The sequence below is a fragment of the Equus przewalskii genome, chromosome 5 (assembly GCF_037783145.1).
Source record: "Equus przewalskii isolate Varuska chromosome 5, EquPr2, whole genome shotgun sequence".
Classification (NCBI taxonomy): Eukaryota; Metazoa; Chordata; class Mammalia; order Perissodactyla; family Equidae; genus Equus; species Equus przewalskii.
Window position 1 is genome coordinate 76,224,230 of NC_091835.1, and position 23,845 is coordinate 76,248,074.

The window sequence follows — 23,845 nt, forward strand, 5'->3', positions numbered from 1 at the left end:
CAGTGTAGTCAGTATCTGAGTGCCTACTATGTGCCAAGAACCACGCTGGGCTCTGTGCTCTGGGCTCCTGGTTTGGGAGAATCAGGACAGGCACAGAGAATAAACACTCCAAGGCCCTTGGGGTTTCAGGTTCATCCCCAAATGTCAATAGGACAACAAGCATATGCTTATTAAGCACCTGGATGGCAATGGAGTTGGGTCCAAACAGAAGCCAGGGAAGAGTTAACATAGCCAGACTTCTGTGACCTTGTGCAGAAGCCCGGTGCTGAGTCCACAGCCGGCCTCCCAGCCGGAGGCTCCGGCCTGCCCAGCCTGGGTGCTCCAGCCTCATCACGACAGATGGGTTGCGCAGGACGAAGGGTGTGCCCAGTAAGGGCCCAAATGAACAGCAGGGCCAGGAGGCAGTTCCCATTCCTGGAATGGGGTTTTTTTAAACCCATTTTTATTAATTAATTGTAAGTAATACAAATATTCCAAAAATATAACAGACACTTAATGGCGTCCTACATTTCAAGTTTTTGAATACAACAAATTTATCAAACCATGAATCTGTGAGCAAGGTAGTCAGAACCCCACAGCCCAGTCACAGTGGGAAGCAGATCCCGCCCTCCAAATGGCATCATGAAGGGAAAGTGGCACGACTTGAACTGTCCCCCTGGGGTAACTACCAGCAAAGCAGCTCTTGGCCCAGAGGGGCAGGCCTGCGGGCCAGGCCTCTGCAGTCCCTTCTCTGCTTAACGCAAAGATTTACCGGTGTTTAAAAAAAGAAAAAGACAACAAAACGAAACCCCCATGTTACAAAAAGCCACTGAGGGAAGTGGTAAGTAAGCCCCTGAAGACCTGAAGGGGACAGGCCTTCCACAGACACGTGGCCTGGCTGGGACGTGGGAGGGGGACAGCCTTGCAGGGGGCGGCCCTACCGAGAGGCCTCAGGACAAGGTGGGGCAGCAGAATAAAATGGGATTCATTTCCCAGGGAATGACTGCTTTTGGACTTCCCATGCTTTTAGCACAAAGAAGCTTCTGGGCCACTGCTAACAGAGGTGAGTTTCTACACTCACAAAATGGTCAAAATCTTTGGGAGGCAGGAGGGAACTCAACAGAAGGTCCCAGGTTAACTGAAGGCAAATTGACTCAACTTCTCTACAGTAAGGGACCCGTGGGCCTAGCGAGCGTCCCCTCTACAATGTGCAGAGTGGAAACTCTTACCCGACCCTCTCCAAACTGGTCCTGTGTCCAAAGCTCCCCCTATGAGAGGGACACGAACATCAGGCTTTTGATTTAGAAGCCCAATCAGAGAGACACACTGTGTCTCTGAAGAGGCACCTTAAAGAACTGAACCTGGCAGGCGGGCAGATTCCTGGCATGGCTTGAACTGGGGCTGAGCAGGCCCGGGGGTCTACTGCCTCTGGAAGACCAGCCTCAACCGGGAAGGGCTGGTGGGACGCCCTAGGGCAGATCCTGGGATGAACTGGCTCCCACCCCACCCTGCCTCCCTCCACAACGAGTGTGGCTGATCCCTCCAGAGAGCAAGTTTCGCAATCATCCCTTGCTCCTAACACACTGAAACTGGAAACCACCAGCAAACCATGACTTCAGCTGGCTCTGGTCCACATGGACGGACTCTGTGTTTAGATTTATTTGGCTGACTGGCTTCTCCGGGGAAAGGAGGAGAGGGGAAGTGGGAATATGGCATTTGTGTTGAGGAACGGCAGGTGGGCAGGGCAGGCTTCATGCAGACACAGCAGGGCCACTCGCACCCGAGCTATCCTGGGCTCTGGTCCCAAGTGGCTTGGAGCATTTGGACAAGCCTAACAGGAAAGGGGGTGGCACAGGCTCCTCCTTCACCTGGAAAAACATGACCCAAAGGAGCACAGGAAGGGTCCTGGGCCTGGATCACCTGTGAGCCTTATTGCTTATTTAGTCAGAAAAGCTTGGCCAGGCCTAGACGGCAGATTTGGCACAGGGGCTAACCCTCAGAGCCGGGCTTAGGGAGAGGCCCCTCCCGCAGTATCAGGATGGAAGCCTAGGCCAGCTCCCATTTTCCTTCAGGAGATGTTGTTCCTGGCAGGCACTGAGCCCTCTTCCCCCACCTGCAGCAGGACCCTGCGGGCACCAGGAAATGATGCTGTGGGAAAAGACGACGTGGGCCCTGGGGAATCTGTTCCACTTCTGTGACACCAAAGGGAAAGACCAGGCCTTACAACCTTGGGACAAGGAGTGGAGGCGGCATCACAACGCCAGAGAAAGGTGCTCGTCAGCCAGCTACCACTCAGAACACCAAGCTGCTGCTCCACCCCCTGGTTTTCTCAAAACTGTGGAAACGGGAAAGGATAATATGGACGAGTCCTGAGTGGGAGGTGTCCTCACACCTGAAGCAATTTCCAAATGCTTTGTGACACCTGCCTCTAGAGAAAACGGAGACAGGCATTGGGAAGTCCCTCCCAGCCCAGAGGAAGGAGGCCAGAGAAGAGAGAACCCCAGCCAGCCCTGGGGAGGCCATGGTTAAGGCAGTGATGCTGAGGTGGGGCTCCCTTTTGGGGGGCCCTTGTGCTCCCAATGACAGCAGCACTTCCTCTTTTGTTTTCCATCCTGGGGAAACTTCGTTTTGTGACTATTTTTTAAAGTATTACTACTGAGAAACTTCGAAAGAGCCGCGCAAAGCACAGGTGGGGGGAGGTCCACCTGCGACCCGAGCCAGGAGGCTGGCCAACTAATGGTGAGAACACCCCTCCCCTCAGCCCAGGAAAAGCAGGGGTGCCTCTGAGGCCCTGGAGAGAAAAAGCGACAGGCGGGAAGGACGGGGACTGGAGCAGATACTGCTCGGCACAGGCCAGGCCCTGGGGGAGGACACAAAGGAGAGAGCCCTGCCCAAGAACACCAGGGCAGGCCCCAGTGCCCCTCCCAGACTCTGGAACAGAAGTCCTTGCACCAGCACCAGCACCAGCACCAGCAGAGAATCCCTGAAGAGCAGACTTACGGACACAGTCCGAGCGCAGCTCATCTGCAAGCCAAGGCGACACACGCATTTGGGGTTTTCCTCTTCCCTGTACCCCGAGAACCTCCCACATTCACCTCAGGCCCAGGACTGCAGCTTTGTCAGAAACAAAACAGGCCCAACACTCCACGTTTAGAAAGAGAATTTTAAAACAGTCAAAAGAACGGAAATCAGTTATCTGTCCTCTCCCAGGCCAGGGAGAAGACGTCCTTCCCCGCAGGCTCGACTACGACTGGTGCTGAGGAGGCAGGCCCAGCGCCCAGGCCTCAGGGAGACCCGGAGAGGGCTCAGCCAGGCACGCTGCTGGAGGCAAGCGCAGCCCTTGGGCCACAGGACTTAATGGCCTCTGGGGCTACTGGTTCTGGCAACAAGCTTTCATCTTCCAGAAATGTCGTCTGTCTGCAGCAGGTGGCTGGAGAAAGGTTTCAGAAAAGTGTGTGCCTGGGGCACCCGAAGGCAGCCTCTGACCCTGCCTCTCCCCCTGGTATAGGCCGGACAACACTGAAGGAAGGCCGTGGGTTTGACAATGGAGCCTTCAATGGTCTTCATTCCACAGAGCTCGGGTGCTCTCAGGATGACTGGACAGGAGATGAACCAACTCGGGGAGAGTCTCGATCTTTCGGGTTCTCCCTTATCCTGAAACACTTACATCCCGGGGCCCCAGTTCAAGGCAAGACAAACACACAAACACACAAACACACACACACACACACACACAATCTTGGGAACCCAACTCAGGGCTGCTCTGGGTACGGCTGGCCTGGTGTTTGCCCACTCGGCATCTAACCTGTCCTAAGGCTCTCTCCAATCACTTCTATTTCCAGGCCCCACTGGGTGAGATGCTCCAGCTTCCGCTCTGTCTGTCAGGCTGATCATAAAGGCACGGTGTAGGAAAGTCCCCTACTGGGATGGCCGTGGCTTGGAAGCAGGGGAGGCTAAGGGGCCCGCAGCTGCCCGAGGCTGGTGTAGACATCCTCTGCTCCGCTCAACTCCTCAAAGATTGGGATCAGGTTTAGCAGCTCAGTGTCTGCCATGTCATCAAACCAAGACTGCACGGGCACCTGGGGCAGAGAGAAGGTGGCATCAATCTCCCGACCATCAATTCTTCCCTCCCTTGCCCCAGAGCCCCTGGAAGCTGGCTGGGTCCACCTGGGGGGTGTGCTCCTCTGGTAAAGCCCTCGGTTCCACCACCCACTCCCTCTCCCACGCGGGGCAGGGACTCCCCAGCCCTGCAGCGCGGGCGTGTCTGGACCACTCACTGCATTCTCTGGGTGGAAGATGTACGAAGCTGGCGAGTTGTCCAGAATGAGGGTTTTCCTCAGGTCCCTTCCCAGGCGGCTGAGGTCCTTGACGTAGCAGCCCTGGTGGAACACACAGGACTCACGGAACAGGCGGGCCCGGAACACCCCACACCTGTCCAGCAGATCGGTCACAGGGTCGGCATACTGGGAGAAGAGAAGGGGTTTTTGTTTGGAGGCAGTGCTGGTTCCCCGTGGCATCCTGCGGACCAGCAAGGAGTCGCTGGACCACCCCTGTGGCTGCCAAACCTGCTCCCAGTTCTTTGCTCCCCTTCCCGCCAGGTACCTTGGCCAGGCTGGCAGTGAAGAGAACACATTCAAAGAGTTCCCCCATTCGTCTCAGGAACTCATCCACGTAAGGCCTCTTGAGCACGTACACCTGAGGGAAAGCAGAGGCTGGTTGGAGGCATCCCTGGGCGGGGGAGTGTGGCGGCGCTGGTCACGGTCACCACACACACAAAGGGCAGCAAGTATGTTCAGACCTCACTCTGTCCAGATGCCCGCACCCCAGCCTCTGGGACCATCTGGCTGGAGGCCTCCCCACAGACCAGGGCACTAGCATCACCTCCTCACTAGGCTTCTGTGGGCTTAGTGATCCCAACGTTGACCCAGCTCAGGAAGAAACGTATACACCCATGTCTCAGGAGCCATCTGCTTCCGGCGGCGAACCATCAGCTGCCTCCAGAAACAAGTAATCAAGAATAGGCCTCACAGATGGAAACAGCCTATCCTGGATTACTTGAATCCAGCCACAGCCTCTACGGGGGCTTCCTGTCCTTGGCTCTGGCAGGACAGTCTGTCCAGGTCACCAGCAGGCAAGGTTGCCGACACTTCCTAAAACCTCATGCCCTCACACAGCTTCTGAAATGCACCAGGAGGAGCAACTTTTCCCTCAATGACTGAGCTCAGACACCCTGCAGTGTCTTGCTCTAGTGCCCCCCACCCATTCTGTGCTTGTTCCTGCCAGCCGGCCCTAACACTCCTGTCCACCTTTCACAGTCTCGCACATTTGGGCCTAAGAGGTTTGTCGGCTGCATGTCCCTCACGGGTCTGCAGCCTGTCACTCCCCTGCCTCCAGGCCCTCCCGCTCATCCAGCCCACACAGGTGCTAACAGAACCACTCCTTCAGGGCTCTTTTTACCACGTCACTCCCTGCTCAGCGAGCCTGTGCCTGCTTGACTCTCCCTCTAGGGAGTGGCCTGAACTGGCCACCAGTCACCAGACCCCCTGGCTCTGCAGCAGGGACCCTCTGCCCTAGGCAGCCACAACTTGGCTCCCTTTGAATTTGCCAGTTCTTCAACCAGCTCCTCCCTCTTGCTGGCTATTCACCAAGCTTGGCATCTCCTCGCTACTGTGCTGAACACTCGCCTTCCACAGGCAGCCCCCACCTGAGTCTCATCCCTTTTTCATCATTCACGCCTCTTCTCATTAACCAGGAGTTCACACCTCCTATTTGTCTGTTTGGAAGTATGCCTTCGTCTTTTCCCTGTGGGTTTTGCAGATCCCTATACCTCAGCCAGACGGGAGAGGGCTGCTGGGCAGAGGCCGGGCAGTCCGAGGGCCAAGCCTGGCTCTGAGCGGGGCTGGCGCTGGGCCTGGTGGGGCCCTCAGTTGGGGGTGGTGCTGGTAAGAAAGCTTCTACGGACACGGGAGAGTGAGAACACTGGTGGAAGCCTCGAAGCTCTTCCCTGCAGGGAGCTCCTGTCTGACCAGGCCATGCAGTCAAGCATCAGGGCCACCAGGGCACTGCTCCCGATGGTCCTAGACTCTCGCGCCCGCTGGCAGCCTTCTGGGCAAGTGTTCTGAGTAAAGGGAGTTTCATGAGCCACACCACGTGACCCTGAACCCTGGACGGAGCAGGCTATGCAGGGCCAGAGCCTGACCCTACTGAGATTCAAGTGCCCTTTGACAGGTACGGACCGAGCATTTCCCGGGGCAGAATCCAGTGGAGGGGCCCAAGCGGAAGAGAGTCGGGAAAGCTTCCCAAAGGAGATGCCTGGGCTGAAGAGGAAGAATTTCACCAGCTAGACAGAGTAGGGGCACAGGGAGGAGAAAAAACAGCTAGTACCGGCTTCCTTGCCTACAACAGGGAGAGACACCAACTATTCAGGATTAGAGAAAGTGTAATAAACCACGTAACAGTGCATGCCACACGGCGGGGTGATCAGTCAGTGATGGCTGTTATCATTATTAAATAACACTATTTAATTTAAATAGCTTGGCTGCAGAGAGAAAAAAGGTGACAGCTAAAGGGAGATAAGGGCCAATTTTTTTTTAAGATGAGAAAGCCTTGAGTGTGAAAGGTCACAATAAAAAAGGAGAGACTGGGGGCCGGCCCAGTGGTGTAGTGATTAAGTTTGTGCACTCGGCTTTGGTCGCCTGGGGTTTGAGGAGGCACGGACCTACACACCGCTCATCAAGCCACGCTCTGGCGGCCTCCCAAATACAAAATAGAGGAAGACTGCGCAGATGTTAGCTCAGCGACAATCTTCCTCACCAAAAAAACCCTGAAGGTACAGGAAAGGGATCACTGGTGGAACACCAGCCCTGAGGAGGGCGCAGGAGCCGGGGCGGCCAGGCAGGTAGCTCACCTGGTGGGTGGTCCCCTCAATCTCGACAGGCACTATGAAGTCTGCATTGTTGATTGGCTGGAAGGCAGGAAAGTTAATGAGGTTAGCACAGCTGGAAGGAGACAAGCACCCTGCCTGCCTGCCGCACCCCAGTCCCTGCCACAGCCACTGCAAAGGCCCCTGGGAGGCAAGGCGGGAACAGGTCTGAGTGACTCCAGGAAGCTCCTCCTACCATCCACCCTGCAAAGCGATTCTGGTTGCACTACAGAGAGTGATGCCCCTCCTGGCTTTCCCTACTTACCACCAACCCCAAATTCTACCTGAGCTGAGAGTTTCAGGGCCTTCAGAGTTAACAAACATCCTGACACAGTGGAGAGGCACAGAGTCCAAGGCTCAACCCCGTGAGGTGTGCCCAGTACACAGCCCTGGTGGCTCCCCGTGCTGTATGCCTGGGGCGGCTGATGCAGCCTGTGGGCAGTGACTGGGGGGAGTGGGGGGTTCCTACTCAACATTCTTCAGTGTGGCCTCCGGATATGTGGTGCCAGCATGGCCCAAATGCCAGAAGCCCAGCCCTCCTCCTTCTGATCGCTTTTCTATCGTCAACTTTAGGTCACCTCACAGCACCTGTCACCAGGCTCACAAGACAGCCCACGACAGGTGTGGGAAGGGCTCCAGACGTCCAGTTACCTTAAAGGAGCTATGCACAAGGGTCTCATCCAGGTCAATGACCACGCAGATCCTTCCTTGATCTTCCTCTGTCACCTCTGGGAGCAGGCAGGTCCCCGGGATCTAAAACCAGAGGCAGGCTGCTGAGATCTGCCACCAAGAAAGCCCCAACAATCCCCCAGCGGAACTCTGGGAAGACCTGGGCTTGTCGAGGAGACGAGAGCTCAGGCTGCAACCCAGAGAGGCTCCGCTTGAAGGCCAAGAGGTCGAGAAAGAAGAGACTGTGCTGGCTCCTCGGCCTCGCCTCCCTTGGGGCCTATGAAGTGCTCTGGACATGGAGATGGAAGCCAGTGCTGCTGTGGGATGGACACGGGCTGTCCCCCAAAATCTGATGCCCTGCACAGAATGGGCCCTTGCAAATATCTGGAACAAATGGCTTCTGAGGGCAGGGAGGTGGCCAGCCAGGCCCCGAGAAGGGTGGGCATCACCCCACAGGGTTAGCAGGGATCACAGGGTATAGGCCTCTGAGCACGCACTCCATCAGTCACATACCTGATAAAACTGGTATTGGAGACACTGGAGCAGATCCGACTGTGGGAGAGAAGGAGGCGGTGAGCGCCACGTGGCCAGCACCTTCCCTGACCTGTCTAAAGCCCACTGCTTCTGCCTCAGGCCTGGAGGGTAATTTTCTCCCTAAGACCCCCGCCCCCTGGAAGGTCCTGACATGACAAAAGTGGCTTAAGGGCCAGGTAGGAAAGGGGAAAGGCCAAAGCTTCCTGTCCACATTAGGCCTGAGGAAGGACGGAGAAGACAGGGTCCCCATTCTTGCTGCCACCACCTCTCAGCTGGACGAGATGCAGAGCCGCAGAGGCAGAACCAAAATCTACTCCTCCCTGCGGTGGCTGAACCTCTCAGTCCTGGACCTCGGGCTGCTCCTTGAGAATGGGTGCTCTCTTTGCCCTCTTTAGGGGGAGAGATGCGGGCCCTGAGCCCGTACCAAACATCAGGTAAGCCAGTATGAACCCACTTTCGGGTCCCGAAATGTGAGGCCAGGTGGAGTGCAGAGATCGGAAAGGCTTCCCCCGCCTTTTGCTAATAATAAAAACGTTGTTATGGTTGTAAAAAGCAGTAAGCGTTCTTATGGAAGCCCTGAAGAAAAATTAATATCCTAGCACTTACAAAAAAAAAAAAATGTTTTTGGGGCTGGCCCTGTGGTATAGTGGTTAAGTTTGCGCACTCTGCTTCGGTGACCTGGGCTTCACAGGTTCGATGCCTGGAGTGGACCTAGCACCACGGTCAAGCCATGCTGTGTCGGCTCCCACATAACCTAGAGGAAGACTGGCAACAGATGTTAGCTCAGCAACAATCTTCCTCACAAAAAAAAGAACAAAGAAAAAAATGTTGTTTTTGCATTTTTAAATAAAAAAAATGCATTTTAGTTTATTTCCTTCAAGTTTGTTTTAGTAGTCTTTTTTTGCATTATATATAATTTCACATTCTGCTTTTTGACTTAATGTTGCAACTCAATACTTTTCCATGTTGTTGTGAACTCTTTGTAAAAATGAATCGCTCAGTAATGCTGTCATGTTGTACTTTATTCCCCTATTGGATGCTGAAGTGATTTTTGATTGATGGACATGTCTTTAGCCTGGTTTTCAGAGAGAGGAAGGATAGCCAGACCCTGGTATTTCAGAAAGTACCAACGGCATTGGGGGCAGTAGGATTTTTGGTTTGGGCTGTCCCCACCCTTGAAACGCCAGACATATCTTCTGGTCATTGTGAGGATCAAAGACACCCATGCGTTTCCAAATGTCTCCCACAGGCACAGGTAAGAGCTGGAAGAGGCTGTCAGGAGTGTGGTAGAATTTCAATCCCTCGGTTCCCTGAAAGTCAAGGAGCCCAGAAGGTAGCTTTGCATAGTAAGCAACAACGACGAACACAGGCCTTCCAGCCGGAGAGCTCTGAGTGGGAACTCCGACACTACCCATTATCAACCATGAACTCTTCGGGGCCAGGTAACCTTTCTGGGTCTCAGTTTCCAGGTCTAACTGGGCATCCTGGCAATCTCCTTGCAGGGCTGCTACATGGATCACAGGAGACAATATATGCAAAGTGCCTTGCACACTTCCCGGAACCTGGAAGGATCAGGACTGCAGGGGTCCCCAGAAACCACAGGGACATGCAGATGGCCCACCGTGCAAATGGGAAGCAAAGGAAAGAAAATGGCCCACCACAGGAAGGGCAAAGGAAGGGCCTCCTCTGAGCCAGAGGTCTCTGAGACCTCAGGCAAGGCGTCCCGCCACCTGCCGTGGCTACGGGGCCCTCTCTAGTGCCCTCCTGGCAGTCATCACACCACCCGACCCAGCTACCTTGGCAATGGTGTTGGCTTCCTCCTTGTACGTGGAGAGCTCAGTGGAGGGGCTTGACTGGCCAACATGCTGGGCGCGAAAACAGCAGAAAAGGGCCTTGAAGATGTTACGTCCACGAGGCTTCTTAGGAGAGGACTTGGAGACCAGGCCTAGAGTGGAGGGATTGATGAGGCATTAGCCACAGGGCGTCTCTGTTCACAGCTACCCCGTACCCATATCCCTCTAGTCTGTAAGCTCCGCCAGGGCACCCAGCACGAGCTTGGCGAACCACCAAATACAGTCAACAGGGAAGCGTACATGTTTATTCCAACACCTTCTCTCTAAAGCAGACACAGCAGGAATGCCTGCTCTGCGTGGGAAATGAACTGCAAAGGGTGTGCTCTCGGTTCCACAGTGGGGGAGGGGGGACAGGGGACATGACAGGCTCAAAGATGGACCAGGTACAAACTCAGGGGTCCTGCCGCTCAGGAAGCAACACCCTGAAGGGACCCCCAAAATTAACTCACAAAAACAAAAATCCTCCCTAACACCAGTTTCCCAAAGACGACCCATCCTGGACAGGAGAGTCACCTGGATGCCTCCAAGCAGGTGGAGCTCCAGCTCTGCTCAGCGGCAGCAGAACTGAGCCAGACAAAAACCAGACTAGAAAACAGAACACCTGCAGCCCCCAGGAGGAAGCCGTACTCTCGGTTCACGCCCTTGTCTCCTTCCCACACTCCAAGCACTTTCCTTAATACTCCCTCCCCTCAGAGATGGAGCTGGAGATGATCGTAAACCACATGCAGAGCAACCCCTCAGGACACACATCCAGCGTGGGCTCTAGGCTGCCGTCCGTGTGTCTAGACCACAGCTGCTCAGTCCTGCCTTGACGATTCAAGCTTCAGAAACACAGGGACCTGGCAAGGCAGCCCCAGAAAGGCCAAGTTGACACAAAAACACTACGGTCATTACAGGGTCAACCAGAAGTGGACTTCAGAATCTCTTGTTCAAGTTCCTTTTGCTTTTAGATGAACTGTTCCAGCAACTGTTGAGCAAGAGGAAGACGACCAGGTGGGAACTGTGACCAGGAGGTGGCGCCACACACCCACTGCCAGAATGGTCCTCAGCCACAGGTCTCCTCTCCCCAGGCCTGGGTGGGGCCGACCCAGGGGTTAAAGGCGACCTATCCCACTTTAATAAACGCTGGAAGTGCCCCTGTCTCTGTGGGGGAAGGAAGGCAAACAGAACGTGGCATGAGGACAACTTTCCCCGTGTTGTTTCCGTTAAGAAGGGAAGGGACAGGCAATGTGATGGGGGCCACCCAGCCTCAGTCCTCACAGCACCACCCACCCAGGTGGCCTTTGCAGAACTGGTGATGGGAGAGCCATTTAACATCCAGTTACTGGGCTGCCTGTGTACCCCTGGAGAGGAGGAGAGAAAACCAAACTATTCCCCAGGACCAAGGGTGAGGAAATGGCCGCTGAGGCCCCAGGACAACCGACGCGGCTCTGACTCAGAGCGTTCGAGGGCTGCCTGCACATGCAGGCCAGGCACCTGGGGCGGCAGGTCCAGAGCTCTCTCTCCCTCCCCTCCCTGAGTTAGCCCAGATCCCTTGACACTGCTATGACCATTAGGAACCTTCTAGAAAATGGCCAGATCTCCCCAGCAATTAGCCTAAAAACCTAGATTTCACTCTCAAGCTCTTGGTCCCAGTGGAAGGACCAAGATTTCCAGGGACTGGGGATTTTGTCATGAAGAAAGAGGCTGCACTGGGGACCTCCCCCAAGGCCCCTGTATCAAGGAGACAAAGTTTAGAGCAGAGCCCAGCACGTACAGACGGCAGGATGAGGCGTTCCTTGGACTTTTTCCTACTCTTAAAAATCTAGGCAGAAACTGGAGGGAAAGGCCAGCTTCTCCACCTGCCTGCATGGCTCACATCCAATTCCAAGCCCAGGGACTCAAGCAGACGCTGACACAAAGCTCCAAGACCAAGGCTGAACCGTTGCTTTCCCTTTGGTTTATGGTTTCTTCACGCAGAACCACAATCAGAGGCTTAACCCGGGCACCAAGCCTTTCTTAAAAGGCCACACAGCCCAAGCCTTTCCTGAAGAGAGGCCATCAAGAATGCACTCAGCATCTTAGTGACAGACGCTGCGAAGGCTGAGTAATCCTGAGAGGCAGGGAGGTGAAAGGGGCAGCTGGCTGGGGCCACGAGGAGGCCTTGCTGGTGCCCACTGCGGGAGGCCGGACAGGCAGAGGAGCTTCAGCCTTAGACAGGGGCTGGGGGGGTGGGGGCGGGGGCTCCTCAGCCTGGTTTGGACTCTGCAGGGGATGAAGGTCTCTCAAAAACACAATGTGACCAGGCAGTCCCGGGGCCTCAGAGACCACAAATGCCTTGACCTCGGGGGCAGGCACTCAGAGCAGAGCACAGAGCTGTGGCGCCTGGGGAGGGCACCCCAGACCCCCAACAGCAAGATCAGTACCCCAGACGTCCTCAATACCGCCCCCCCCCGTTGGGGCCCCACTTCCCTCAGTCTTTCTCCAGGCTTTTTGTCCTGATCTTTACAGACACTGCCCCTGAGAACCCAACAGGGCCTCTCCAGCACCCCCCCAACATGGCTGCCTCTGACGGGGCCTCAGCCGGCCTTCCTCGGAGCAGGTGCTCAGTAACTTTGGCTGGCTGAGTGAATGACTCCGGGGCCTCCAGGGCCTCTGTCACTTCCAGAGCCAGGACCTGTGGAAGCCTTCACTGGTTTGCAATAGCCCAGAAGACAAAGAAACAGAGAAGACTCCTTTATGTGAGGAGAAGGCGGGCTCTGAAGGAGCTGAGCACCTGAGGCAAGCCACTCAGTCTTTCTGGGCCTCGGTCATGTTTACTGAGCACCGATGACGGGCCAAGCCTGTGTTAAGACTCAACATCATCACTTCATTTAACCCTCACTACAAACTCATTTGTAGATATGAATTCCCCATTTTACAGAAGGGAAAGTGAAGCACAGAGAGATTAAGTAAGCTGCTTGAGGGTTACGCAGGGAGTCTGACAGCAGAGCCAGGATTTGGACCCAGATCTGCCTGAACCCAGAGCCAGGGGTCTTAATCACTGCCCCCTAAGGGCTCCAGCAGCTCGGGGGCATCATGTGCATCCACCCCTGCAAGAACTGGGAGGTTGTGGGCACTCGCAAGGTCTCTTAGAATGTCTCCCTACTCCTCTCTAGGCTGGGCCGGTAAAGGATCAGTTTGGGGTCAGGCGCCTCTTCTTTGCTGTCCTCGTGGGCAGGCCATGAAGGGGGCAAGGAGTAAACAGTCCGAGGCTCTGGAACTCCCCTCCAGGGCTCCCTGCACCCGCTCTGACCGCATCTATCTCTCGATGATCAAGAGGACAATGGGGGAGGGGAGGAGCTGGAGTAGGAGCTTTGATCCAAGACCTGCTTTGTTCAGCGGGTTTAAGGGTGAGGGGAACACACACCAGAGTGGGATGCGAAACTGGTGTCAGAGAGCCTTGCAGAGGGCTCCTTTCAGCCAGCACGCAGCATTGTGTCCCTGACAGCCAGGTGCAAGCCACTCCCACCCCTCCATTTGTGATGGGGAGGGACGCTGGCCCCCCCTCCCCAGGACAGGAACACTGGGCACAGGAGGATTTCCTGGCCCATGGGGATTTCAAGGCAAACAGCTTCCCCAGTGAAGGAGGGCAGGATTCTGGAGGATGCCATGTGACCCTGTAACTGGTCACCCTTCTTCCTTCATCCTCTGTAGGCTACCTGCTTTGTGGACACCCGGCCCTCCCCTGCTGCCCAGCTGCTGACGTGCATCCGCTCTCCCTGCTCTAAACAGCTGGTATGGGGCTGGATGTCAAGAGGACTAGCACAGATCTAATGGGGGAGCTCGGGCTTAAGAAGAAAGTGTGCAGGTGGCTGGGAACAGGGAAGCGGGGCCACCCCTCCAGCTCCCCACTTCCTACTGAGGCAGGGTGCGAAGGTGGGGGGACATGGGAGGTATTCCTCCCTCTCTGAGGCTCACCTGGGCTGGGGCCAGGTTCTGCCAACTACTGACTCAGCCACACAGCCTCCTTGGGCCTTAGTTTCCTCATCCATTAACTGGGAGAACAGCAAAACCTCACTCCTGACTGAAAGGATAAACAGACTTACTGTTTTCACAGAGATGCACTGTGATGCACTGTGCAAACTAAAGCTGAATGCTGTGCTTGTCTGAGTTAATCATCTAAGGGGAGACGACCACGACATGGCAACACTGTGGGCCTTGTTCCAGGAGGCCAGCAACAGATCAGGAGCCCTCCCACCTCCAGCATGTGGTTGAAGCCCAAGAAAAGAAGAGAAAGGAAGGTTCCAGAGGAACTCTGATCGTGAGCGGTTCCAAAAGGTCAAAACAATCCACTACAAAAGTGGTTTTCCAGTTTGTAAACTCCCGGGATGGTATTCTGCAAATGAGAGGAAAGCAGGTGAGGCTGTTCCGTTCAAGATCAACGATGCCCTCTCCCGTTGTGTCCACCACCACTGCCCCCTAGAAGCACCAGGTGGGGACACTATTTGCCTCTGCCTCTTAAGAAGTATGTGCAGGTACATGCATATGCACACACGCGACACACACACACACAGAGATGAAGGCTGGCTTTGCCAGGACAACACTATTTTTAACCTTCCTCTGAAGGTCAGGTTCAGATATCACCGTTGCCAACAACACAGCTTCGTGTCCCAGCAAAGGAACTCCTCATAAATCGCCTGGGGCTCGGCAGAAGGCAAGCTCTCAGGCTACTGCATTTTAACAAGCCCATTCATGTAGAAGGATGCTTCCTTGGTTCATCCCTCAGAAGCACTCCCTTCTCCACCATCGCCCATCCCCCGCAAAGCTCTAGTCCGGCTATCACTATAAAATGGCCTCTCTGAGGGGCCTCCCTCCCCTTAGCTATTGGAGGAGAGTGTTTGGAGCACTTCCGGCCCTTCTTGGCCAGCCGCCTGGGCCCTGCAGCCAAGACACATCTGATTGGGGCTCCCCAAGGAGAGGAGTCCTCCCAAGTCCTCAGCAAGGGGCATCTGTGCCTTGGCAAAGGACAGGCCCTAAAGTGCCAGGTGGACGGAAGGGCTCTTGGACCAGCAGGTGAGTAGGCAGGGGAACAAGAGGGTGAGAAATGCCTAGACCTCCCCCACACAGAAAAGGCTAGAAACAACGTGGAGGGGGTTCCCGTTTCCACAATGCCCAACTGCCAACACCGTTCTCTTTGGGTGACAACGCGGGCAGGGCCTCACCCAGCTCAGTGCTAGTTCCCAAGTTCCAAAGAGCACTTGTGATTCTGGTGGTACGGACTGTTAAAAGTAGCTTTAGCTATGCTGTTTGGCTCACACCAGCATGTTCTACACTGGTGCCCTCCCTGTGGCCAGCATCTGGGCCATCCTCCCTGCGCAGACGTCTCCATTAGTTCCCTCTCCCTGGGCAGGAGGGCTCCCTGCAGCTCTCTCTCTTCTGCCTAAGAAAAGACTTCTTTCAGTCCTGGGTCCTTAATGCCATCTGTGGGGTAGGGTCACAGGTCGCTCACTACCTTGCCTCTACCTTTTCCCTGCCCCCTCCTGCAATCTGGTCACTGATCTCAACTTAGGACCTCAAGTTTGGGGATATTCCCTTAAGAAGGACTCAGTTCTGGGGCAGGGGATTACTGGCAACTTCCAAAACATGATCAAGATACTCTATCAATTTCAGAAACAGCCTTTAAAAGAGTTATTGTCAAAGCACCCTCCTGGGCAGCTCTAACACGCTTTAAAAACATGCTGGAGTGGGGGTGGGGTTCCCAGGAGAAGGGTCAGCAGCAGGCTCAGCCCCAGCCCCACGCCAGAGGGCTCTGGGTGGATGTCAGGAAGTGATCTGATGGCCCTCCCAGCAGCAGGCACAGACCTGAGGTACCATCTCCAGCAGGAGCCTCGCCCCCTGCAGCGCCAGCTAGGGCAGCGATGTCATTGCAGGGGACCAGAATCCATACTTGCCCACCCTGAGTCTCCCTCTCCCGCTGAGGAGGTGCTGAGCAGGCCCCCGTGCAGGCTGGGAGGCTAAGAGAAACCTGCCAAGCAGGACACAAACACCCTCCTGGGGGCTGTTTCAGCTCCTGCACGGGCTCTCTGCCCTATTCCTGGAATGCTGGGACTTGGTGGAAGACCATGGAGAATCCAGGGTCTCCTTGCCCTCCAGCTATGAAAGCCAGTTTTAGGTGACATTCGTGTGAGAGTGAGACGGAGCAAGAGGAGCGAAGGGCACAGGACAAAGCCGAGGACCCTCCACTGTCTCTCCTCTGACCAGCAAACAGAGTGGTTGCACAGGTGCCAGAGACTGGGGTTCGATCCTGGCTCTGCCCAGTATCAGGTATGTGGCCTTGGGCCTGTTTCTGCATTTGTAAAGTGGGACGCTAACGTTACCTATTTCATAGAGCTACGAGAATGACAAGCAGCTCAGGGTGTGTCCTGGGCCCTGGTGGACGCTCAGTAAGTGTCAGCTGCTAGTCATCAAGGACATACCACTCCCATAGCCTTATCTCAGTCTCCATCTCACATTGTTCACATCGAAGGAGACCAGAGATTTCATCCAGAGGTCACACAGAGGTAGTGGCAGGGCCAACCTGGGAAATGGTTTTTTCCGGGACTCCACAAAAACCAATCACAGTCTCACACATACACACTCACACTCACACTCGTTGAGGCTGGCCAACCAGTTCCTTCCTTCCTTCCTCTCGTGGCTGGCCTCTGCAGAAGGACTGGAAGGAGTCTGCCAAGGAAGGACTGCCAAGGAGTCTGTCCCAACTCCTGGGTCAACTCACCTGCTCCTCCGCACCCCTGAGCTTCACCTGGCACCAGCCAACCAGTATAGGCATGTCCACCTGAGACAGCACTCAGCTAGAAGTCGGGAAAGCCAGCTCTTGCCCCACTTCAACCTCTCAAAAAGCTTTGTGGTCTTGACTAAAGTACAACCTCTCTGGGGTTCAGTGTCCTTGCAGGTCAATTGGGAAAGGTCTACACTGCATGGTCCCTTATAAGGTGGCTTCAGATCACCTGAAGTGTGAACTCAAAGGCACTCTAAAAAGTGGAATGCACAATGCACAAAGGAGTCAGTGCGGGCCACGGCTAAGGCGTGACTCTGGAGCCCGTGTTCCCTTGCACAGGGTGCTCTGGCTCTCTCAGCAGAGGTGGGCCCACCTGTCAAGTGGGGATAATTCCCATCTCACAAGGTCATTGTGAAGATTCAGTGAAACACTAGATACGAAACGCTAGGAACAGCACCTGGCCCACAGTAAGCGCTCTGGAAATTCTGCCGGGATCACTACTCTGTCCATTCACCCTCAGAACACTTTAGGACTCCGCTTTAGGAGCCAGAGCATCTTTAACAAACAGCAACACTGGATCCCTCCAGGGGACTCTTCCTGCTTGGGGCTAAGCAGGCAGCTGGGGCCACTGCTGTGCTCGCCTGGCTCTTCTCCAGGGACACCTGTCAGAATCACAGGGAGCATTTGGAACACACGCAGGCCCGGCCCACCTGCTCATGCTCTGATTCAGTAGGACTCAGGTGGGGTCTGTATTTTTAGTAAGTGTCACAGGAGATTCTGATTTGTGTCCCTGGCTGAAAACCGATGTCTAAAGATGGCCAGCGGTCCCTGACCAACCCTTCCAGGACCTCAGGGGGATTCAGCCAGAGTCCCTGCGGCCCCTCCCCCACCACAGCTCGGTGGCTCAGAGTCTGCAGGTCTCTGTGGCCTTGTGCCCCAGGGTCTGCTTCTCTTTTCTGGGGCACTTGCTCTAGTCTATCATCCAGTCAAAAGACCCAAGCCTGCCATCTCTCCCCGCAGGCACCTCTCCTCTGAAGGCGGGGCCCTAGCCCCTTTCTGCTACAACAACAGGAGGGCTGGGACCCACGGCCCTCAGCCTGGGCGCCTGCGCAGGCCCGCATCCTGAGCTTGGGCCTTCCCGTGACTCTGCCTGGCTCACTGGGGCTGAGGCCACACTTGTTCCCTGAAAACAGCGCGGGTGGGAAAGAGCAAATCCTACAGGATGCAAGAGCTATCCATACATCAAGAGATAAAAGAAGGTAGAGAATAAAAAGAGACTAAGAGCAAAGTCTGATTTGCGGGGAGGACTAGGAGGACCTGGAAGGGAAAGGGAATGTCAGAGGGTCCGCTCAGAGATCAGGTTCAAGGCTGACCCCCAGAATAGCTGACGAATAAAACAGGACACATGCACCTCCTGCCCAGAGGGAGGCTGCGTGCTGGCTGGAGGCCCCTTCTGTAATAACAGCCCTGGGGCAGGCCCTCAGACCCGAAGGCTGGGCACTTTGCCGGATGAAGAAACGCTGTGCTCGCTGGCCCCTGGGCCAGGGAGGCGTCCAGTTCCAAGTCAACTTCGCCACTTTGATTTCTACTAGCGCCCTCATAGATCTGCATGTTAATGAGCTCATCTGCATTCTAGTTGGGAACTATCCCTCCGTTTCAGAAGGGGGAGGGAGTCACGTCAGGGCCACACCCAAGCCCTCGTCCCCAAGACAAGCAAGTAAGTTCTGTGCTTCCCAAGCCGGCCGGCCGGCCTGAGACAGGATGGAAACGGTTTGATGTCGCTTCTGTGCTTTCCCAGTGTTGCACCCCAAAACCACAGCAGCAAACACAGAACTTACGAACAACGATTTCTCTTTGAAACCCAGTTTTTCTTTCTCTCCTCGTTACTAGAATTTCCTAAAAGAAATCTGAATGTCACTGGGTTCAGTAACTCTCAAAGCAAATGCAGCCTAAGAGAACGCAGCACACAGTTGTCTCCAGTCTTCACCACATCCATTTCTGAGGTGAGCAACTGCTCCGAAGGTCTAGACTTCAGAGACTCTTCACAGGAGGTGCAGGCTCCCGGCCGCCCGCCGCCCCACAGGCCCAGGTGCCAGGCAGGATGGCAAAAGCCCCAAGGCACATGCTACCCAAATTAGTGCAGCTAAAGCCCCATCCCAAGTCACATACACAAAGAAGAGGGCCGTGCAGCAAGGCCGTGCGCAAGCCTCAGAGATTGATCCTTCCAGAAGGCCCAAGCTCCCACATCAGTGTCCCCTCTGACCCCGGCCACCTGTCTTTAACAATAAAACCCACATGACCATGTGCTGTTTGCACTGTGTCCTTGGGGGAGCGGAGGAGGAAGAGAGGAGTGGTCTCGCTGTGTAAAAAAGAAGGCCGTTAACCTTTATCAATTACCTACTAAGTCCTGCGCAGTAGATAAGTGTAGACATCAATATTCCCATTTTACAGATAAGTCACTCAGAACACTACCGTGATTTGTCAAGTCTCAATGTGAAGGGGAAGCAGGGATTTGCACCCAGGCCTGAAGCAACCAATTTTGCTCCTGGAACAATTCCTTAAAGTAACAATGAACACTTTGCTGCCCCTGCCTCCCTACCCAGCCCAAGAATCAACCTTCCCAAAAATGAGAATAAAAGACAAGACTCCAAATTACCCAAAAGAGAGCAAAAGGAAAGTTGAGGAGGAAGAGGAAGAAATATATATTTGCATATAAATATGTATATATTTACATATTGTCTTTCTCTCCCATACTTAGTTACCCGAACACTTCATTAACTAATTCTCCATAGACAGGCTGGGAGCATCATTCACCTCAGCTAGAAGAGTGACTTCAACAGTACTTAGAATTTTAACAACGTCCATGATCATAAGGGATTTGGAAGGTCCCACAGAGAGGATGAAAGGGGACCTCTCTACCACCCAGTTTCTTTAAGACCCCCGTAGTTATGAAGAGACACAGGAAACAGGAACACCACCACCTCTGCCATCTCCAGAGGAGTTTTTCACAGCAATTCCTAAGTCCTGCTCAGCGGAAAACTCTGCAAGTCAAACGCCACAGCAGAAGTGCAAACTCCCAGCCCCAGGAGATGAGGCATTCAAGAACTTTGTTGCTGAGCTAGCAGCAATCCCTTGGCGTCCTTGGGGAGGGAGCAAACACAAGCCTAAGTCACGACACAGGCCCCTACCCTACTCCAAGTTGGGGGAAAAACTCTCAAGGGGACACAGGGGCGAGCCTCAGACGCCACAAAGAGGCCACAACCAGGACCGGGCCAGGAGGGGAGAACAGCCAGTGGCGCAGGAGCAGCCAGCTATAGGCACGCCCCCTGGACCCACATGAGCCAGCTAAGGAAGAAAGCCCCATGAGACTCCAGCCAAGCCTTTCAACTGGAGGGCCTAGCTACAACTATAGTGAAAGGCGTTTGGGCTTTTTCATGAGACAATGAGGCAGAAGTTCTCCCTCATGGGGAGAAAGCAAGAGCTGGAAAGACTTGCTATCATCCTAACTCTTAGGGATGGTCAGCTACCAGAATGTGCTCAGTTCCACTTGTGAGATAACCACCCAGGGCCTCCTCCCCCTCTCCCGGGAAGGAAGGGGCATCAGGTCACCCAGAAAACAAAAAAGGTCCTGATTCCCCCAAAGGGTCCCTGGGTTGCTTGGAGCTCTGGAAGAGGCTGTCTCCACTTCCTCATTTCCTGCTGGGAGCTTCAGGGTTGACCTGCTTCCTGGGCTTTCCCCCACCAACCCCAAAGCCCACGGCACAACCTCCCAGCACTGGGGCAACACCCTCGGAGGGGGCTGCAAGAACTGGCCACCCTCTGGCCAAACTGGTATTAACTTTTCCTTTTTACTCTTGATATTACACAGAACCCTGTCCCTGCTGTACCAGGAAGCCATTTCACCCATCTGTCTGGGAAGATGATCCAATTTGGGTCCTTTTATCAACGACGCTTTCAGCAACTTTGTTCTCCTTCCCTACTGTAATTACTTTTGAATCATCAACGCACCCAGACAGCCTTAAAGCTCCGAGAACAGAATGCTAAAGGAGGAGAAAACCCTGCAACGGCAAACAACTTCACTCAAAAACCACCCGAGCTAGGAGCAATTTGTTTTTTTCTAGAAATTTACTTATTAATAAACTGCCACTCACTCCTCCTTTTTCCAAAAGGAGGCAGGACCTAGAGATGGGATGCTGTGGAGACAGGGCAGGCAAGGAACTCCTAAAGGAACTAATTAAAACATCTGTTCCTCACTCTCACTTTTTTTTTTAAGATGTAGGATTTGTTTTAAAGATGCAGGAACGTTGGCCTGCTGGTTGCTGGGTGCCCAAGCAGCCCAGGAAGAAACTATGTCTCCTCTGGAATGCAATCAAATTACATGGGGAAAGACAGACCCACAGCTGCTGGCTTGAGAATTCAGATCCTCCAGGGGTAAGTTTAAAGGACAAACCACACAAAAAAAGAAAATGAAAGACGTAACTCCAAGAAGATCCAACCAACATCAGCAACTAAACACTGTCAGGAAGCCAGCTGCGTTGCTTTCTGCTGTCATCTATTCTGTTCCCCACCCTTCGCCCCGCTGGATGAAACTTCCAGCTCTGATTTGTAAGATGCCCCTTTGGCAGACCAGCTCTCCTTCACTCCTCGGGAGGTCCCTTCACCCAGAAGGCACCCTCCTGAGCCCCTACAGGAGGAGAGGACCTGAAAGGGAAAGCACAGCGTTGTGCTCCCTTCTCAAACACTGCCCCCTCTGGAATCCTCCCATACCCAAATTTCTTCACCTCCCGCTAGCTCTCGGTCCTTCCTTGGGATGAGGATGGGCAGAGAGTGGGGAGTCAGGAGCGAAGTTATCAAAACAGGAAGCCTCTCCCTTCAGCCCTCAGCACAGTTAAGCAGCCAGCAGAAGGGCGACGCTGCAGCCTGGGTCACTGCCTGGGTAGTGAGGCAACCAGGAGAGCAGAGAGTCAGGGGTCTTCTGGGGGTCTGGGGTCTGGGCAGGCAAGGCTCTACCCGACCTCAGGGCAGACTTATTGAAAGAACTGCCAGAGATGCTGAAAGCATACTCTGCCCCCCACCCCCACGGGAATCAGAGAAAGGTTACCACCACCAGCCCAGCTTCTTTGCCCCTAGGCAAGTGGGGGGAGCTCCTTGGGACCGTGAACCCCAGGAATAAGTGACCTGCTGACTAATGTTGCCAAAGAGGGGGAGGTGGGGCGACACGGAGGCCCCGCAGCTGGGCCCCCATCAGGCTTTAGGCCTCACCAAGTTGAACGGCAGCACTGGTCCTTCACGCCCCGTCCTGGGGGTCGAGGGAAGGGCCAGAGCGCTCTGAATCTGGCCCGGAGAGCGTGCTCTCCCGGCTCGGCCCACTGGCCCCAGTCCGGGAAGTTCTGCAGAAAAAACGACACTAGTCTCACTCCCCGCAGAAATTCTTTCCGCTATTTTAGACACATTCCTCATTCCTCCAGGCCCGAAGGGGACTGTGGGGGAGGGGGAGTCTCGGGGCCTCCACCGGGAGCAAACTCCGCGCGCGTCCCCCCGCGGGCCCCGCCTCGGCCGCCCCGCGCACGTCCCCAAGCCCCCCCGAGAGAGCCCGCGACCCCTCGGCCTCCACCCGAGCCGCTGCCCACGGAGAACTCGCACTTTTTCGCTGCGCGATTCAGAAACACGCCGGGTCTGCTGCCATCCGGCGAATTATGTAACCAGGGACACGGCTCCTGGGCCAAACAGACGCGCTGTGTGCGCCGCGGGCCGCGCCGGGGCCGGGGGCTCCGGCCCGCCGGGGGTCGTGCCGTCTGCTCGGCGAGAGCGGCGGGGGCAGCTCTCCCGGCGGGAGCCCCGCGCCGCCAGAGGGCCAGGCCCGGGCCCAGCGCTGGGTCGCCCGCTCCGCGCCGCCAGGGCTCGGCCCCTCCCCCACCGCGGCCGCCCCCGCCTCTGGGCGGTGAACTTGGTCCCAAGTCCCGCTGGACGCAGTCACTGCCCGCTGCCTGAGCGACCGCGGGCTGGGGGGGCCCTGGGAAGTGCTGGACTCCAGTCCTGGCTCCATTCCAGCTCGGGACCCCTCTGTCCCCCTCCCAGACCCTCCCCGCGGTCCTGGGGCAGCAGCGCGCTGCGGTGCGGGAAGGCGACGACCCCACCCCCAACTTTGGAGGAGGCGAACGCGGGTGGACTCCGCTCTGAACGCTACCCCTCCGCCTCTCTGCCCGGGGGGAGGGAGTGCAGGACTGGGTGACAGCTGCGCGGATGACGCCCCTCCCCCTCGGGCGCCGAGAGCAAGGGCCCCGCGCAGCCCCCACGGGGGTCTGAGTGCGGACCGGGACGCGGGGGCGGATGGACTAGGCGGTCCGGTCGGAATCGCCCGCTCTGAGTCCCGGGAGGTCAGGGGCCGGGACTCCGGTTCGGGGCTCTGCTAGCCCCCTCCCCGCTCGGGGGCGACGCAAAGTTTTGGGAAGTTGCTGCCCCTACCTTGCTTGGTGAGCACCAGGGCGTCTTCCCTCCGCGCCTGGGTGATGATGGAGCCGTGTTCCATCTAACAATCCCGCGGGCCCGGGCTGGCTGGGCGGGAGGACCGGCGGGCGCGCAGGCTGGGCTGGGCTGGGCTGGGGGGCCTGGGCGGGGGCCCGCTCCGGCTCCGGCTCCGGCTCCCGAGACTCGGACTCCCACAGCTGTTCACATCCCTGCTCTCGTTCCTTCCCTGGGCCGGGAAGGGAGGCGGCCAGTACGGAGAGCGGGCGGCCCGGGCAGCGGCTCCCCCGGGTGCCCCCGGCCCCGATCCCCCGGCGGCAGCTCCGGGCTCCTCAGTTTGGGTCCAACATGGAGAATCCGGAGCGAAAACAAGAGGAGGAAATGGGACACGGGGCGGTTTCCAGGCTCCCCCCTCCCCTCCGTACTCCAGATAAACAACCCGCGGCTGCAGCGCCCACCCCCGCGCGCCTCGCGGCTCTGGATCCGGCCTCTCCACGGTCCGCCGGCGCCTCCCGCTCCGGAGCACGGTCCTAGGCCCCGGGCCCCTCCACCTGTGAGCGGCCTGGGCTGCAGAACATCCGGAGCTTTGCTATTTTGTTACAGAAAAAGCGAATCCCCGAGGGGGGTGGGGTGGCGGGCGGGCAGGCTGGCGGGGGAGACTTGAAACCGCTCCGGCGCTCCGAT

At 56.0% G+C, this 23,845-nt stretch overlaps 1 protein-coding gene across 2 annotated transcripts; it reads right to left on the reverse strand.

Annotated features, from left to right (window-relative positions):
- Nucleotides 1–405: 405 nt before the first annotated feature.
- Nucleotides 406–23,829, reverse strand: CTDSP2 (CTD small phosphatase 2). 2 transcript variants are annotated; one of them, XM_008524263.2, is made up of 8 exons: nucleotides 23,162–23,829; nucleotides 9,901–10,049; nucleotides 8,084–8,122; nucleotides 7,553–7,654; nucleotides 6,887–6,943; nucleotides 4,582–4,674; nucleotides 4,257–4,442; nucleotides 406–4,058 (listed from the first exon to the last, which is right to left on the reverse strand). In XM_008524263.2, the coding sequence occupies exons 1-8, from the start codon at nucleotides 23,223–23,225 to the stop codon at nucleotides 3,933–3,935; spliced, it is 816 nt and encodes a 271-aa protein (XP_008522485.1). In that variant the 5' UTR covers nucleotides 23,226–23,829; the 3' UTR covers nucleotides 406–3,932. The 2 variants fall into 2 exon arrangements, with proteins under 2 accessions (XP_008522485.1, XP_008522486.1); XM_008524264.2 differs by lacking the exon at nucleotides 8,084–8,122 and having other exon boundaries at nucleotides 23,162–23,541.
- Nucleotides 23,830–23,845: the final 16 nt, after the last annotated feature.

Bases quoted from the DNA above. Each gene is read 5' to 3' on its own strand.
- CTDSP2 (XM_008524263.2), bottom strand. From the start codon at position 23,225: ATGGAACACGGCTCCATCATCACCCAGGCGCGGAGGGAAGACGCCCTG. The intron at 7,655-8,083 runs GTATGTGACTGA...CTCTGGTTTTAG, and splicing joins TCCAATACCAGTTTTATCAG to ATCCCGGGGACCTGCCTGCT. The intron at 4,059-4,256 runs GTGAGTGGTCCA...TCTCTGCCCCAG, and splicing joins TCTTCCACCCAGAGAATGCA to GTGCCCGTGCAGTCTTGGTT.